The 15,828-nt window shown below is 44.2% G+C and overlaps 1 protein-coding gene across 1 annotated transcript in view; it reads left to right on the forward strand.

Annotated features, from left to right (window-relative positions):
* Window positions 1-607: 607 nt before the first annotated feature.
* The window catches only part of LOC120723394 (protein downstream neighbor of son homolog), a 28,835-nt gene continuing 13,614 nt past the window's right edge, over window positions 608-15,828 (forward strand). The window contains exons 1-3 of the mRNA XM_040014827.1: window positions 608-1,213; window positions 1,341-1,415; window positions 1,543-1,737. Coding sequence (XP_039870761.1) covers window positions 791-1,213; window positions 1,341-1,415; window positions 1,543-1,737 — 693 coding nt within the window. The 5' untranslated portion in view covers window positions 608-790. The remainder of the gene's footprint in view (window positions 1,214-1,340; window positions 1,416-1,542; window positions 1,738-15,828) is intronic.

Genomic DNA, 15,828 nt, shown 5'->3' on the forward strand with positions numbered 1-15,828 from the left:
TGACCCTGAACCTGAAGTGCAACACCAACACACTTAAAAGTCAAGTGAGATACCTGACACCTGCAGCCTGGAATTTAATACCAAATGAGTAATTCAAGTTTGTAGATGACTGGATCTATTCATATAAAAAGGACCCTAACCCGAAGCTGGCGACGTTAAATTTGTCTCAAATCCCCTCTAAGTTCCAGGTACTCGTCACTGTATATCCGCCGGTAAGGCACAGGAAGCCGCTGCAGTATTCTCCTGGACGATAGGCGTCGCCACTCAGACAATATTGCCACATAAGCGCTGATATAGGAAGAGAAGAAGTCAAAGCCGGAAGTCAAGGCTTTGGCTTGTGTTTTTCTGAAAAGGTCTTTCCACAAACCCTCAAGTTTTTAAACTGTTCCAACATCTGCTTGTGTATACGTCTCTGATTATTATTTAATTATTAATTTAAATCATACAATTCAAATGTAGTAAAACCCGACGCGACGTCACATCCTGACGTACCATAATGTCCAAAGTTCCCGATGAGTAAAGGCTCCAACAGATACAATAATTGTATTTAACACTGTAGATTATTGTGTATTTATTTTTAACGCGCGTCACAAAAACAAACGTAAGAAAATGACGTCCGTTTAGCTCCTTTTCACAGCCATCAACACGCGGGGACTCTTTACGTCAGCACGCTGCGCGCCAAATTTTTACAGCGCAGAAAGCGCAAAACAAAAACAGCCGCGGGTCCTGCGCTTTCTAAAGGAAACAGCGCTAAAAGCGGATTGTTTGGGGCAAACTGCATCTCCACAGGATGTCGGAACACTTTGGATACTCACCCAGCTTCAAGCGACCAGCGGAAATTTTGCGAATGAGGTGCAAAAGAGCCCGAAGCGACACCGGTGCCGGGTCCACAGACCGCCCCGAACAAAGCGGCTCATCTCCGACGTGCGTGCGGACTTTCTCCCCGGAACCGCTCTCCGGTGCCCAGAACCATTCCGGGGTTGGAATAAAACGCAGGAACCCGTTCGCAAAAATAGAAAACACTTACAGTCCTAAGAAGAAACGTCTGACTTTCAGCGACGCCAGCTGTAACCCCGAAAACTCTGAAAGCTCCGGGATCACAAACAATGAGAGAGATGAAGAATCATCGAAGAGAGAAGGCGCGCTAGATCTGGCTCTCAGTTTCAGGCTCGATGAGGCACAAAAACAGGAGTACCGACAAGCTTCCAGCCAGGTTGGTCTCGGTCCTTTGCACCGCCCGTATCATCAGAAAGCTCCTGTGTTTATGTGGTATAGATGTAAACATGAAGGGAGACACTATATGACCCCCTCTTACCTTTCCTGTCTGTGTCCTGCTGCAGAAATCTGGATCTCTGTCTGACAGTGATGTGTTGTTGGAAGAAGAACCGGAGCATATTAAAAGCCCCCTGCTAAAGGTGGGGATTTTTTCTGTATTTTTTTAAATGCTGACTGACATATCTGTGAGAATTGTCACTTTTTCCCAGGTTTTCTGTTGTGCAGTGTATAACCGTGTATTCAAAGGATTCCCCTCTGTCCTTCTAGAGCCCCCAAGCCAGTGCTCCCACTGCAGCTCCTGTGTGCACCCAGTATCCAGCAGACTGGAGCCTGAAGACTCGTCTCCTCCTGACCTCTCTGGTCTCCCTTTCATGGGCAGAGCAGCTCAAGGCTCAGGAAGAAGCTCAGGGGCTCAGCCAGCACTGCAGGGCACAGTTCAGTTCCCTGCCACACAGTCCACAGGTAGGCTCATTGCATACATGTGGAAGATGGACAGGCACACAATAGTCACATATGTTGAGACACCAGTGACACCAGTTACAGCCCTCCAAATAAATATTTTTTCAGCACTTGTTGAGCCCTCACCATGTCACGACTTTTCGATTTTAGACCTACTTCAGATGTTTAAACCTAAAATCTTGTTTTTTATTCAGCCAGATTATTTTTTCTGTAACCAAATTAAAAAATGATATCACAGAATAACAGAGATGATCCATGTCACAGTTTCCATGTAAACCTGGATCAGTTTGATGATTCTGAGTCTCAGTCTAAAACAAAGATTTGCGTCTTAATAATTATTATTTATAATAATAATGAAAATTGCAGGTCCCTGCTGTCATTAGTAGGGATTTTGTATATATGAGCTCTTTAGCCAGTAGGCGTGGATGATGTCAGGGCCTGGTGCTGCCCAACGCTTCATGCTTGAGACTCTTTCATGGATGTCTGCCGCTGTGATGCTTAATGGATCCCGTTCAGAGAGGCTGCTGTGGTCCGCTCTTAGATCCACTTAACACTGAGCATTGCTGTCATGGGTTGTGTCCTTCTGCTGTATACTCAAGGTTCAAGGTTCTTTATTTGTCACATGCATAGTTATACAAGTATAACACACAGTGAAATGTAGCCTGACACGCTCCTCGACATGTGCAAAAATTGGGGGGGGGGGGGGGGGGGGTGTAGAGGAAGAACATTATATATATATATATATATATATATATACAGACATATAGTATATACACTGGGTGAATGTGCAGTAGTAGCAGCAAGCAGGTGAATTCTGTACATTAATATGAATAGACATCTGACTATTTTACAGGATAGACAATATAAACATATTTAAAATTAAAGGAATTGAAATGTACATTGTGCCTTGGTTTAGTGTCTGGAAGAGTCCTGACTCAGTCAATTATAGATGATGTGAGAGGGCGGGTGTGTGTGTTTAGGGCACGGATGGCTTGGGGATAGAAGCTCCTCTTGAGTCTCTCTGTCCTTGCCCGGAAGATGCGGAACCTTCTACCAGATTGCAGAAGTTGGAACAGTTTGTTGCCAGGATGGGACGGGTCCTTCAGTATCTGCGCTGCTCTAGTCCGGCATCTCCTGGTGTAGGTGTCCTGAAGCGGGGAGAGAGCAATCCTGCAGCAGCGTTCTGCTGTACGGATCACTCTCTGGAGAGCTTTTTGGTCCTTCACACAGCTGTTCCCGAACCACGATGTCATGTTCTGTGTGAGGATGCTCTCCACAGCGCCTGTATAGAAAATCCTGAGGATCTTTGGAGAGACCCTGAACTTCCTCAGTTGTCGTAGGTGATACAGGCGCTGCCTAGCCTTTTTGGTCTGGACCTGAATGTGGGCAGCCCATGTCAGGTCTGAGGAGATGTGGACACCAAGATACTTGAAGCACTGCACCCTCTCCACTGGAGCTCCATTGATGATGATGGGCTTGTAGTCTCTGTGCTGACCCCTTCTGAAGTCCACCACCAGCTCCTTGGTCTTGCTGACGTTCAGCTGGAGGTGGTTGTCCTGGCACCACGATGCCAGATTCTTCACTTCATCCATGTAGGCCGCCTCATCGTTGTTGGAGATGGCACCCAACACCACTGTGTCGTCAGCAAACTTCACAATGGTGTTGGAGCCATGGGTGGCCACACAGTCTGAAGTGTAGAGGGAGTAGAGCAGTGGCGAGAGGACACATCCCTGAGGTGCTCCTGTGTTGATGGTGATGCTGTTGGAGAAGCACCTGCCCACCCTCACCACCTGAGTTCTGCCAGTGAGGAAGTCCAACACCCACTCACACAGATGGCTGTTAAGTCCCAGATCCCTCAGCTTTGTGAACAGTCTGCAGGGCACTATTGTGTTAAACGCTGAACTGTAATCAACAAACAGCATTCTCACATAGTTACCCTGTTTCTTGTCCACGTGGCTGAGAGTGGTGTGTAGGACGTGGGCGATGGCATCCTCTGTGGATCTGTTGGATCTGTAGGCGAACTGCAGCGGATCTGTGGTGTCTGGGATGGAGGAGGAGATGATGTTCTTCAGCAGCCTCTCAAACATCTTCATTACTACCGAGGTCAGTGCAACTGGCCGGTAATCGTTCAGGGATGAGGGTTTGCTCTTCCGATATTGCTCCATCTCCAGCACCTCACACCTCAGATGATTTGATTTTCATGGCTTCGATCTCTCTGGTGTACCTCTTCAAGCTGCTAGCCAAGGCTGTGAGTCTTTGATGATCAGGTATGACCAGCTTGCTGTACTTCTTAGACATCCCTTCCTTTATCACACCTTTCTGCAGCTCCGATACGTCCCTCTATGCTGCCTTGACTTTGGCCTCTAGTTTCCTTCTCCATGGAGGGTACTGCTCCTTGTGGGTGCTCATTTTGTTGCCAAAAAACTCACTGATCACTGCTGTTGTGGGGTAGATCAGTTGGTTGGTTACATTGATGACCACAGTGGGGATTGTCTGTAATGTTGCATTCACATCGCACGGGGGCTGCACGGCCTAGAGTCCTTTCTTTTTCTCAAAAATCGACAGTGCACCTTATGTATGAATTCTGGTTGTGCTTACTGACCGTGAACCGATTTTATGTACACGGCGCTCAGCAATCTGTCAAAAATGTTTTAGTACGACTTTGGTAGCTACGAAGCTGCACCGCTTGATGGATTGTCGGAGCATTACGGAGTGATACGTACTGTGCTTCAATGCAATACTACCGGATTGTGTGCGTATAAGGACCACAAATGGCACCTGTTAAGAGACGTGGTTATGAAGCGGATTTCAGACTCCAGGTTGTCAGTCGCGCAGTAAACTTGGGAACAGAGCAGCTGTGAAATCTGTCTTTGTTATTTTTTTTTTAACATTTATTTATTGGTTTTAACCGGTTTTACATGGTGCACCGCGAGCATTAAAAAAAAAAAAAAGTAAAAAAAAAAAAATACATAAATAAAAACAAAACCACAACAACAACAGAAACAACATAGTAATAGAAACAAAAACAAAGCAAAGCATAACAAAAGGGAAGGACAGATATACAAATCAAGTTAGCACTTCAGGCCGTTAAGTCCACAGTGTGCACGCTGCAGTTCTCCAGAAAGTTGTAGAATTTTGACTATATAGCTCAAACTTGTCCAGTTTATTTCTTAATGCATAAGTTATTTTCTCCATAGATAGTATAGATGTCAGTCCATTAAGCCACTGAGATAGTCCAAATATTTTTTGATTTTTCCAGCACATAGCAATACAGCGCTTGGCTTCCAAAAGTCCAATCGTTAACAGAGCTCTATTGTTTGCAGCAGGTACAAAATTATTTGGGTATATATTTAAAATACATATTTTAGGATGAAGTGGAATCACATCACCAATAATTTGACTCAACAGATTTATTACCTTTTCCCAAAAGATTTTCACATGTGGACACTCCCATATACAGTGAAATAAAGTGCCCCTGTCCACTCCACACTTAATACAGGTATCTGGGATGTTTGAGTTAAAATGATGCATTTTTGACGGAGTCTTGTTAAACATTTACCGTATTTTCACGACCATAAGACGCACTGTACTAAAAGGCGCAGTCTCAGTTATGTGTGCCATTACTGTATTTAACACACACATAAGGCGCACTGGACCATAGGGCGCATACAAGTACCGTATGCGTATTTAAAAATAAAGCGGGAGCAAACCTGAGTTCGGTACCTTACTCACATTTTTATTACCAGTAATCGTCATCATCAACAACACACAAGCATACAAGTGTGCATATTTAAAAATAAAGCAGGAGCAAAACTGAGTTTGGTACTCACATTTTTATCATCAATCAAACCCATCGAAGTCCTCATCCTCTGTGTCTGAATTGAACAGCTGTGCTAAATCTCCATCAAACATGCCAGGTTCACTTTCTTCACTGTCAGAGTCACTTTCCGTGCCGTGCGGCTCCTCGGAAATGATGCCGGCTTTTGCGAAAGCTCGAACAACAGTGCCAGCAGACACGTTAGCCCAAGCATCTACAATCCATTGGCAAATTGTGGCGTAACTCGCCCGGCGCTGCCTTCCACTCTTGGTGAAACTGTGGTCCCCATCGGTCATCCATCGCTCCCAGGCCGCTCGCAGCCTTACTTTGAACGGGCGGTTCACACCGATGTCCAGCGGCTGGAGTTCCTTTGTCAGGCCTCCCGGAATGACAGCAAGCTCACAGTTCATTTGTTTCATTAGTTTTTTCACATCGGCTGTGAGATGGACACACATAGAGTCACAGATTAAGAGCGATGGTGATGCGTGGAAAAAACCACCTGGTCTCCTTACATACACCTCCCTCAGCCACTCTTTCATCATTTCCTCATCCATCCAGCCCTTTTCATTTGCCTTAATGATGATTCCTGCTGGAAACTTCTCTTTAGGCAAAGTCTTTCGCTTAAAAATCACCATAGGCGGCAGTTTCTGTCCATTAGCATGGCAGCCAAGCACAACAGTAAAAGAAGACTTTTCGTGCCCCGTTGTGCGTATCGCTACCGTGCTGGTCCCCTTCTTCTCCACAGTGTGACTCACCGGGATGTCAAAAGTGAGCGGGACCTCGTCCATGTTTGTGATGTGGTTGGGCTGGATGTTTTTGTCGCCGATGTGTTTGCTGCAGTAGGAGCGGAAGATGGCCAGCTTTTCCTTATAATCCGCTGGAAGTTGCTGCGCTACCGTAGTCCTGGTCCGGATGGAAAAATGGCACCGTTTCATGAAACGAAAGCACCAAGACGGACCTCCTTGGAAATGTTCAATTTTCATTTCTTCTGCTAGCGAAACTGCTTTTAGCCGAATGGTGACCGTCGAAACGCTTCTCCCACTCGTTCTTTGCTCGATGATCCACCGCTCGAGTCTTTCCTCCAACTCGGGCCACCTCGCCTTATGTCCGCGGAAACTCAGCTGCGTTTTCTTGACCTGCCGGAGCTTGTTTTCTAGCTTCCTCCATTTGCGAACCATCGATTCGTTAATCTTAAATTCTCACGCCGCTGCTCGATTTCCATGTTCCTCCGCATAGCTGATGGCCTTCAGTTTAAACTGTGCTTCATAAGCGTGTCTCTTTGCCATTTTCAGGGTTGTTAAAACAACAATGTTCCACATAATGCACATACCTGTCCTTTTAGACAGGTATGTGCGATTGTCCGGTATATACGATCAACGCCCACACTTCACCCTTTAGCGTTCTCATGGTGTTCTCTACTACGTCCTCCTTACAACACACAGGGCGCACTGCGCTATAGGGCGCGCCGTACTTTTTGAAGAAAATCTAAGACTTTTAAGTGCGCCTTATGGTCGTGAAAATACGGTATATTGAAATAGTTCAGATTGCACATTAATTGTCTGACTCTGGGCCAAGGAGCATGATTTATACCACTCATCATCAGATATATCCATTTGCAAATCATTCCTCCAAGCCTCTAAAATAGACTGTGTTGATTCTTTGGAATTGCCCATAAATAATTTGTACAATGCAGAAACTCAGCCTCTCCCATTTAGATGCTTTATAACTGTGTTCTCTAGAGAGGAGTAGGTGGGGATTTCTAAGCTGTCACCTTGTGTGGTTAAGATAAAATTTCTTAATTGAAGAAATTAAAAAAAATGTTTGACAGGAATAGAAAAAGTACTTATAAGTTGTTCAAAATACATAAGAGTATTATTCCTAAATATATCAGACACTTTTCTTATACATTGATCGAACCAAATTTAAAACCTGCATCCGCCCTACCAGGAGGAAAGCTGTTATTTCCAAATATCGGAGTAAACCTAGACAGCTGTATCATTTCTCCCAAGTAGTTATGCATTTCAAACCAGATCATTATAGTGTTTTTTAAAAAGGGGTTCTTAGTTTGCTTATTTAGTGTCTTCCTGTCGGCTGAGTAAAGATATAAGTTCGGGGGAATTTTGATTTCTGTGGACTCCATAGAAACCCACACTGGAGTCTGCTCATTAACAAAATAAAACATTGCCGCTCTGATTTGAGCAGCCCAGAAGTACCACTTTAAATTTGGAAGTTGTAAACCCCCTCTTTCATAAGGAAGGTATAGTAATGAGACTCTGAGTCTTGGTCTTCTGTTGTTCCAAATAAAGTTTCGGAATAGTTTTTGCAAATCTAAGAAGAAAGAGTTTGGTGGAGAGAGAGATACTGATTGAAAAAGGTAAAGATATTTTGGCAAAATTGACATTTTTAGTATATTAATACAACCAATTAAAGATATAGGTAGTTACATCCATCTGTTTAGAAGTGCAGTAACTGACGTTGTTAAGGAATTATAATTGGATGCCAGAATATTTTCAATTGAGTGAGTTAATTTCACACCCAGATAAGTAAACCCATGTTCACTTGTACAGCTGCTGTTATTGTGTATATATATATTTATATTTCTTCATACATTCTTATATATTTCTATACTGTGTATTGTGTATTTTGTTGTACAGTTATTTTATTTTCAACTTTAATTTATATATTTTATCTTATTCTTTCCCAGTTAAATTTACCCTTCATTCTAATTTGTGTTGTACAGTTATTTCATTTTTAACTTTAATTTTTATATTTTATTTTATCCCTTCTTAGTTAAATTTACCCTTTTTAATTTTCATATTTATTTCCTATCTTATTCATAGCCTTTTCTTTTTTTTTTTCTTTAGGTCACGGGCAGTTTTCTAAACATTTCACTGCATATCGTACTGCGTATGACTGTGTATGTGACAAATAAAATTTGAATTTGAATTTGAATTTGAGATAGCAGAAAGGGAGTGTTGATTGGAGGATTTTGTCGTTCATTTTTATTCAAAAATAATATTTCGGATTATCAGAATTTATTTTATAACCCGAAAATGTACTAAATGTATTAATGAGACTTAATATGGATGGTATTGATTTGTTTAAATTAGTGCAGAACAGGATCACATCATCTGCATATACAGGGCTCTAGAGTGCGACCAATTTGGTCGCAAATGCGACCAAATTTTTCAGTGGTGCGACTAAAAAAAAGAATTTGGTTGCACCTTTGCGACCAACTGTTCGGGTAGCAAAAAAAAAAAAAAAAAAAATCTGCAACCTTCCCTGTGGTCAACAACAGACACACATTATGCCCCTATCGTGGACTAAACCAATCAGAGATAGTAAGGGGCGGGACCTCTCTGATTGGCTGTGGTCCAGTTGAAAGTGCAGGTGGAAGTGGGAGGTGAGTAGCTTGAATAAAGCGATATCAATTCATTAAATCCTGAATCTGTGTTTTGCCAGAAACGCCAGATTCTCAGATTAAAGCTCACAAAACCATTTCAACAACAACCAAACAGCAAATGAGAGCAGGTACACGGATTCCACACAAAGACGTAAACACAGACCCGACGCATCAGAATCAGCTTTGTCTTTCTCGGCTTTCTCACCCGACGGCCCTCAGACGGACACGCTGTTGGAGCTTAGCGATCCTGATGCGTCCGGTCCGCGCTGTGTTTACGTCTTTTTGCGCTGATTCTGAGCTGCAGGTTTTGTCTCTCTCCAACCAAAATTCACCAAGCCAGCAGCAAAAGAAGCAGCAAACTGCGCTTCACATTTGATCAATGTCGTCATGAATTTTGCTGTTTTGCTTCCACGACTATTAAAATCACACTCCATGCACAGCTAGCTCTCTCTCTCTCTCTCTCTCTGTACTTCAAGAACAGTTTCCCGTCTCCAATCTCTGTTTTCTGTATTATTCATTCGCTTATTACCCACCAGTCTACCGTTGTTTACAGCGCTGTGGCTGCTGTCTTTTTCTTTTCTTTTTCTTTTTTTCACTTAAATGACCTCGGACAAGAAAGCCTATTTTTTCTGTTGTTCAATACTGAAGAAATTAAACTTTATATGCAGAACATTGTAGAATATTTTTAAGGTTATCTGCTATAAAAAGCCAGACCAGGAAAATCTCCTTCATGTTTTTCTGTGTTTTATTCTCAGTTACTTTCACACAAAGGCATCTGCTGTGATGTTCACAATTCTGATGAAGTCAGTACTGATAAATGATCAGAATTATAATATTTCTGACTGTCTGAGGCTAAGTTGAATCGAATCGGGACTTTGAAAACCGGAATCGAATGGATTATAGAAATCAGTGATGATACCCAGCCCTAGTGAGCAGCCTAGGCACGACAGAAGTGGATGTAGCTGTAATAGGAAAAGAACTATTGCTAACTTTTCTGTTAAGGCCTGATCCTCCTGAAATTCATACCCAGTGCTCTGACACGGTGTCATCAATCTTTGAATGCTGAAAAAGCACAGTGTATCCAGAAAAACACATTATATTATATCAATTATTATAAAATTTGTGTGCGCCTAACTTTTTAAAGTTAGGCGTACCGGTACGCCCATGGCAAAAAGTTAGTCTAGAGCCCTGATATAGGGCAATACGGTGGTCAACATTGCCTACTTTAATTCCTGATATGTTTTTATGATTCTGAATTGCCATCGCAAGAGGCTCAATTGCCAAGGTGAACAAGAGAGGTGACAAGGGGCACCCTTGTCTAGTTCCACGATATAATCTGAATGGTGCGGAAAAAAGACCATTAATTAAAATCTCTGCTTGAGGGTTGGAGTATATCAATTGAATCCATTTAAAAAATCTGTTTCCAATACCAAACTAAGAACGGCCATTCGATCCTGTCGAAGGGTTTTTCCACATCCATTGAGATTAACGCATTGTCTCTTTTTTTTTGTCATAAATGATATTCATGATAGGGCTGGGCCGTATTATACCGTTCACGGTAATACCGGTATAATGTTAGGCAACGATAGGAAAATGAAATATCGCGATAGAATATGAGTAAAACGCGCATGTGCAGTGCCTTTGTTTTCATACGCACATGGCCGATTGTTGAGTGAAACAGATGAACCAGAATTGGTTTGTAAAAATGGTGCAACTTCAGTGATGTGGAACTGGTTTGGTGTTTGTCCGTCAGATACACGACAAAGCACATTTTTTTTGCAGAACATGCAAGCGGCCGTCGTTATTGTCGTATTTGCCGGACTAAGATGCTCTTAAATCTGGGAGTAATCTGGGTCCTAAACTCCGTATTCTTCAGGTCAAACGAACACTGCAGCATCACTGAGAGTTAAAAACTGTCTAAATTCTTTCATCTTTAATAAAACGATTAGCATTGCTGCTTTACCAGGTGTAACTATAAAGTTTAACTTCCAGGCATCCATGAAAACAAAATGTATTACATTTAACGGAGTTAGAAGTTAGCAGGAAGCTAGCGGAAGTTAGCTCGCTAGTTTCGCTAGTTACCTAAGCATGATATTGCATGTTCTGACTGAGAGATTTCTGAAAAAAATCAAACGTACAGCTCTGCTATCACTTCCAACATAAATGAAGACAGGAAACTAAACAGCAGTGACGTTTGTAGGGTTACTGAAGTTGGGCTAGCTGGTATATAATGATGTGCTACGTGATCGCTAGTGACACAGCTATGTTAGCATAACATAAACAGTGAAGCTGGAGGACGAACACTAACACTTTTCCACTTATAAAAGTTAACGTGAAGGTTCCTCATGGTTAGAGACAAATGCAATCGCATGGCAGGATGCTGTAAATGGACCAAACTTCAGTCAGGAGAACAACTGAGATAATCCATCCACAATACGAGGTTAGTCATTAATATACTGCAACAACATGGGAATAGAGCAGCTGCCAGAGAATTCAACATTAATGAATCAATGGTACAGAAGTGGAGGAAGCAAGAAGAATGAGTTTAATAAAGTTTGATTTATCTGACTGCTTTGTTTCGCTTAATGTGCCTTATAATCCTGTGCACCTTATGGTCCGAAAAATATGTACTGCACACTGCAGTTTAATGTTGCAAAGCACCTCTTTTTAACTTCAGTGGATATTATACATGGTTATGCTCAGGATATGTCAGCCCATTTCTACTGGGAATGCCTTTTGGTTAAACTTTCAGCAAGGAATTTGCATTTGCACTGTTAAATTTTTATAAAGCTTTAATGTACATAAAAACCAGCTTCTTGTTTAAGTGAAAATAAATGGAACGTTGTCTTTTTGCGCTAGTAATGTTGTGGAGTTGTATTTTGTCTCGCATCAATTATATCGTCAGTTATATCGCTATCGCAAATTTTCAAATATTTATCGTGATAAATATTTTTGGCCATATCGCCCTGCTCTAATTCATGACCCTCCGCATATTGTGAAACCCCTGCCTCCCCTGGATAAAGCCATTCTGGTCTGAATGAATCATCTTAGGCAAGAGTGTCTCTAGTCTTATAGCTAATAGTTTGCAAAGTATCTTGTAATCATAATTCAACAGTGAGATTGGTCTATAAGAACTATAATGTGTTGCATATCCAATAAAGGCTGGATTAATTTATCTTTAAATATTTTAAATATTTCTATTGGTATTGTGTCAGGTGCAGGAGTTTTGCCCCCTTTCATGTTCCTTATAGCATTAGTAATTTCTTCTACTGTTATATTAAGCTCTAGTTCATCCATATTGTTTTCTGGTAGTCTAGGAAAATGCAGTTGATCCAAAAAGATTTTTTGTTTTGATGAAAATGACTTTAAATGCTCAGTTTTGTATAGCTGTTTATAAAAAGTACAAAAAGAGTCATTATATGTTTAGGATCAGCTGTGATCTGTCCTTCATCTGTAGTTATAGAGTTTATTGTTCTTTCAGCCTGAGTCTGTTTAATACGCCAAGCCAGTATTTTACTTGCTTTTTCACCCTGTTCATACTGTGACTGTTTCAGTCTTAGTAAACTTTTAGTAGCTTTATTTAATGACAAAATATTAAATTTAGCTCTGAGTTTATTTAACTCTACAATTCGAGCATTAGATTTGGATATAAATATCTCTTCCTCAATATCTTTTATCTTTTTCTCCAAATGAACCAGTTCCATCCCGGATGCTTTATGTTTAAAGCTTGTAAAACTGATCATTTGCCCTCTCAGGAAAGCTTTAAAGGCCTCCCATTTTATAGTCGCCGTAGCTTGAGTAGTGTTATAAGCAAAATAATAATCTATTTGCTTTCCAATGTATTCTAAAAATTCTGGATCCTTTAACCAGAAAGATTGCAGTCGCCATCTAGTGGTAAATAATGGTAAGTTAGGTAAATTTAGTTGAAACGAAACGGTGGAGTGATCTGATATGACAATGCTATTATACCAGGATTTAGTTACCATGGGTACCAAAGATGGGCTTTACGTCTACCAACAACTGCTCACACTGCCAAACCAATTCACCGGACAATTATATCCACGCTCTTTGGTTCTGTCCACCAGTTCAGAAGTTTTGGCACGAGATATGTGAAGACTTATCGAAGTGTCTGAAATGTAACATTCCAACTTCCCCCTTAGTGTGTTTGTTGGGCAGCTTAGATAATGTCACTTCAGAAAAGAATATCGCCCATATGGTTTTCACTGCCCTATGCATAGCCAAGAAAACAGTCCTCATGAACTGGAAAAATAAAAATAATCTTAATTCTAACCAATATAGAAATTATCTATTAGATTACATTAGTCTTGATACAGCCTCTGCCACCACATCAGATCAATTGCTCTGGGCTCCTTTGATCAGCTCCATCACCTAGTGGGGGTGGGGGGTCATAGTTTGGTCCCGCCTTCACTGTTGTGATTGGTGTGGGGGTAGGGACAGGCTTAGGGCGTCGGGGGGTTCCCCGGAGGCATCTTCCTTGGAGGGCTCAACCCGGGGTAGCGGTCATGTCCGGTTAGGGGCTCTGTTGGCTCTCAGGTGACTGTTTCCTCGCGGCTGCGTGCAGCGGGGCTAGGGGAGGGTCTGTGCTGACGGACGTGGGTTACTGACCTGGTAGCCTGGCTGCCCCTGGGTGGGTCCGGGATGGGCGTGAGGTTCTGGGGGCGCTCCGTCTCTGGGCTGGGGCCCGGGCCGGGCCTCGGGGGCTTGGGTCCTGGTTGGTGTGTTGCCGGGGTTGTGGGCGGGTGGGTGCATGGGGGCCCAGCCCTGGAGCAGGGTGCCGCCGGTGCATCGAGCCACCTGGGGGGCTCTTCAACTGGTGGGGAAGATTGTCACATCTCGCAGGAGCTTTCCTCTCCTCAGGGGCTCTCTCTGCAGGAGGGGGAGACACAGGAGAGGTGGAGGAAGATCTCAGCCTGGGTGTTTATTGTCTTATGTAGTCTGGAAGATGAGTGGATGGTGGGGTGGGTGCAGTTTTCTCTGTGGTGGGGTTGGGTGGACTGTCCCGGGCTCTGTGGGGCCGGGAGGCGCTGCTGCGCTGGGCCCCGGTCTGGATGGGCCTGGGCCCCCTTTCCCTGGCGGGTCGCGGAGTATGGGGGTGCCTACTGGGGTCAGCGGGGGAGCTGGCCCCAGGGAGGGGTCACTTGCCCCTCCCTTCCTTCCCTCCCCATCTCCAGCTGCCTCCCTCTTCCCGCTCCACCACAACCACCCACACATGCAGGACCTTGGAGTAGGGGTATGTCACCAGGGTGCAGAGGAGGCTACCACCCCCCCTGTCCCCTTCTGGCTGCCTCTGCCTCAATTTTATCCCACAACTTAGACATTCACATTACTCACACTCTCATTACACATACATATAGGATCTTGGGGGTGGGCACGATACACGGAATCCAAAGTACCATCAGGGTGTACACCCCACCCCTGGCGTCGTTGCCCACCTCTCAATGTTAAACACACGTAGACATTGAGGGCTAGCAGGAGGGACCATGCGCTTACCTGCTGCTCTCTGGCAGGTAGCTCCATGCCCTCCTGGGTTTTAAATGCACCTTAGAACACACATGCATCAACACTACAATGAGCGGGTGGAGGGAGGTTTGGAGTCTTCTCTCACCCCCATTCTCTGCGACCTGCTGGAGCGGGGGGGCTAGGAGGAGGAGTTGGCCGTCCGACTGCGGTCTGGAGTGTGGGGCCTCCCTGCTGCTGCGGAGTCGGGGCGGTCTGCCTCCCCCCACCGCAGGGAAAAGGGTAACACCACCTGGGTCTGGGTGCGGTTCCCCCCTCCAGGGGCAAGGGTACCTAGACCCGGTTTGTAGAGTATGCTTGGGGAGTGTGATTGTGTGTACAGCGTCTCTTTATGTCTGTCTCCACGTTGGTTGAGTGTGGAGTAAGTGCATATGAGAGCATGAGGGTGGGAATGGATGTTTGTATATGTGTGTGCCTGTATTTCTGTGTCTATATGTCAGGTTGGGTGTCAGGCGCCACCTCTCTGGGGACATCTTAGGCCCTCCAAGGTTTGGAGGCCTATCTCCCCCTACCACCACTTCCCCTGCCAGTGGCGGACTCCTTCAGACATCGGTGCGTTGGTGGTTCTTTGTGTCTGGGGATGGGCGTCCAGGTACACACCGGCTCACTCCTTGGCGGCCGCTTATCGGGGCCTGGAGCCTGGGGCTCACTCGGGCCACTTCGGAGGTGGGGTGCCCCCAGCCTCTCGGCCTGGGGCTCGGTCACTCAGGCACGGCTGGCTGCCGGCGGAGCTCACGGGCGCGTCACTACAACCCCCCCTGGCTTCTGCTCCGCGGCTGCTGAGTGAGCCCTCATCTGGGACTCTCCTCAGCTCTTACTGGGACAGTGGCGCGGCTGCCCCTCTGTTGGTCTTCCTTGGTCTCTTGTGTTCTGGGGGCCTCTGGATGTCTGGAGTTTTGATCTCCTCCATACCTGCTTCATGCCCTGGAGGATGGGGCTGCGGCCCCCCCACACCCTCTAGCAGATCATTACATGAAGGAACCTTTTGAAAAAACAAGCGCGTCCATGCTCACAGGTGTACACACGGGTGATCACACCCACAAACTACACCCTTTTTGGCTTCTACCTCAAAGCACACTGTGTTATGTTGATCTTATGTGCTGCACAATAATGTTTAATATTTAGTATTTACTGTCATATTCCCATATATCATTGTGATGTTGTTGATTCTATTACTCTTGTTCTCTTCTGCTTGTTTTCTTTTTTCTTTCTCAGCAGGTGATCCAGGTGATTGATATATGCATTTTTTTCTTTCTTTTTTTTTTCTGCTCATTCTGTTGGTTTTTGTCTTTTGCCCTTCTCCCCCGTCCCTCTTCTCAGCTGTTTCTCTTTCCCT

Source organism: Simochromis diagramma, unplaced genomic scaffold, assembly GCF_900408965.1.
Source record: "Simochromis diagramma unplaced genomic scaffold, fSimDia1.1 OVJJ01000165.1, whole genome shotgun sequence".
NCBI classification, from domain to species: Eukaryota; Metazoa; Chordata; class Actinopteri; order Cichliformes; family Cichlidae; genus Simochromis; species Simochromis diagramma.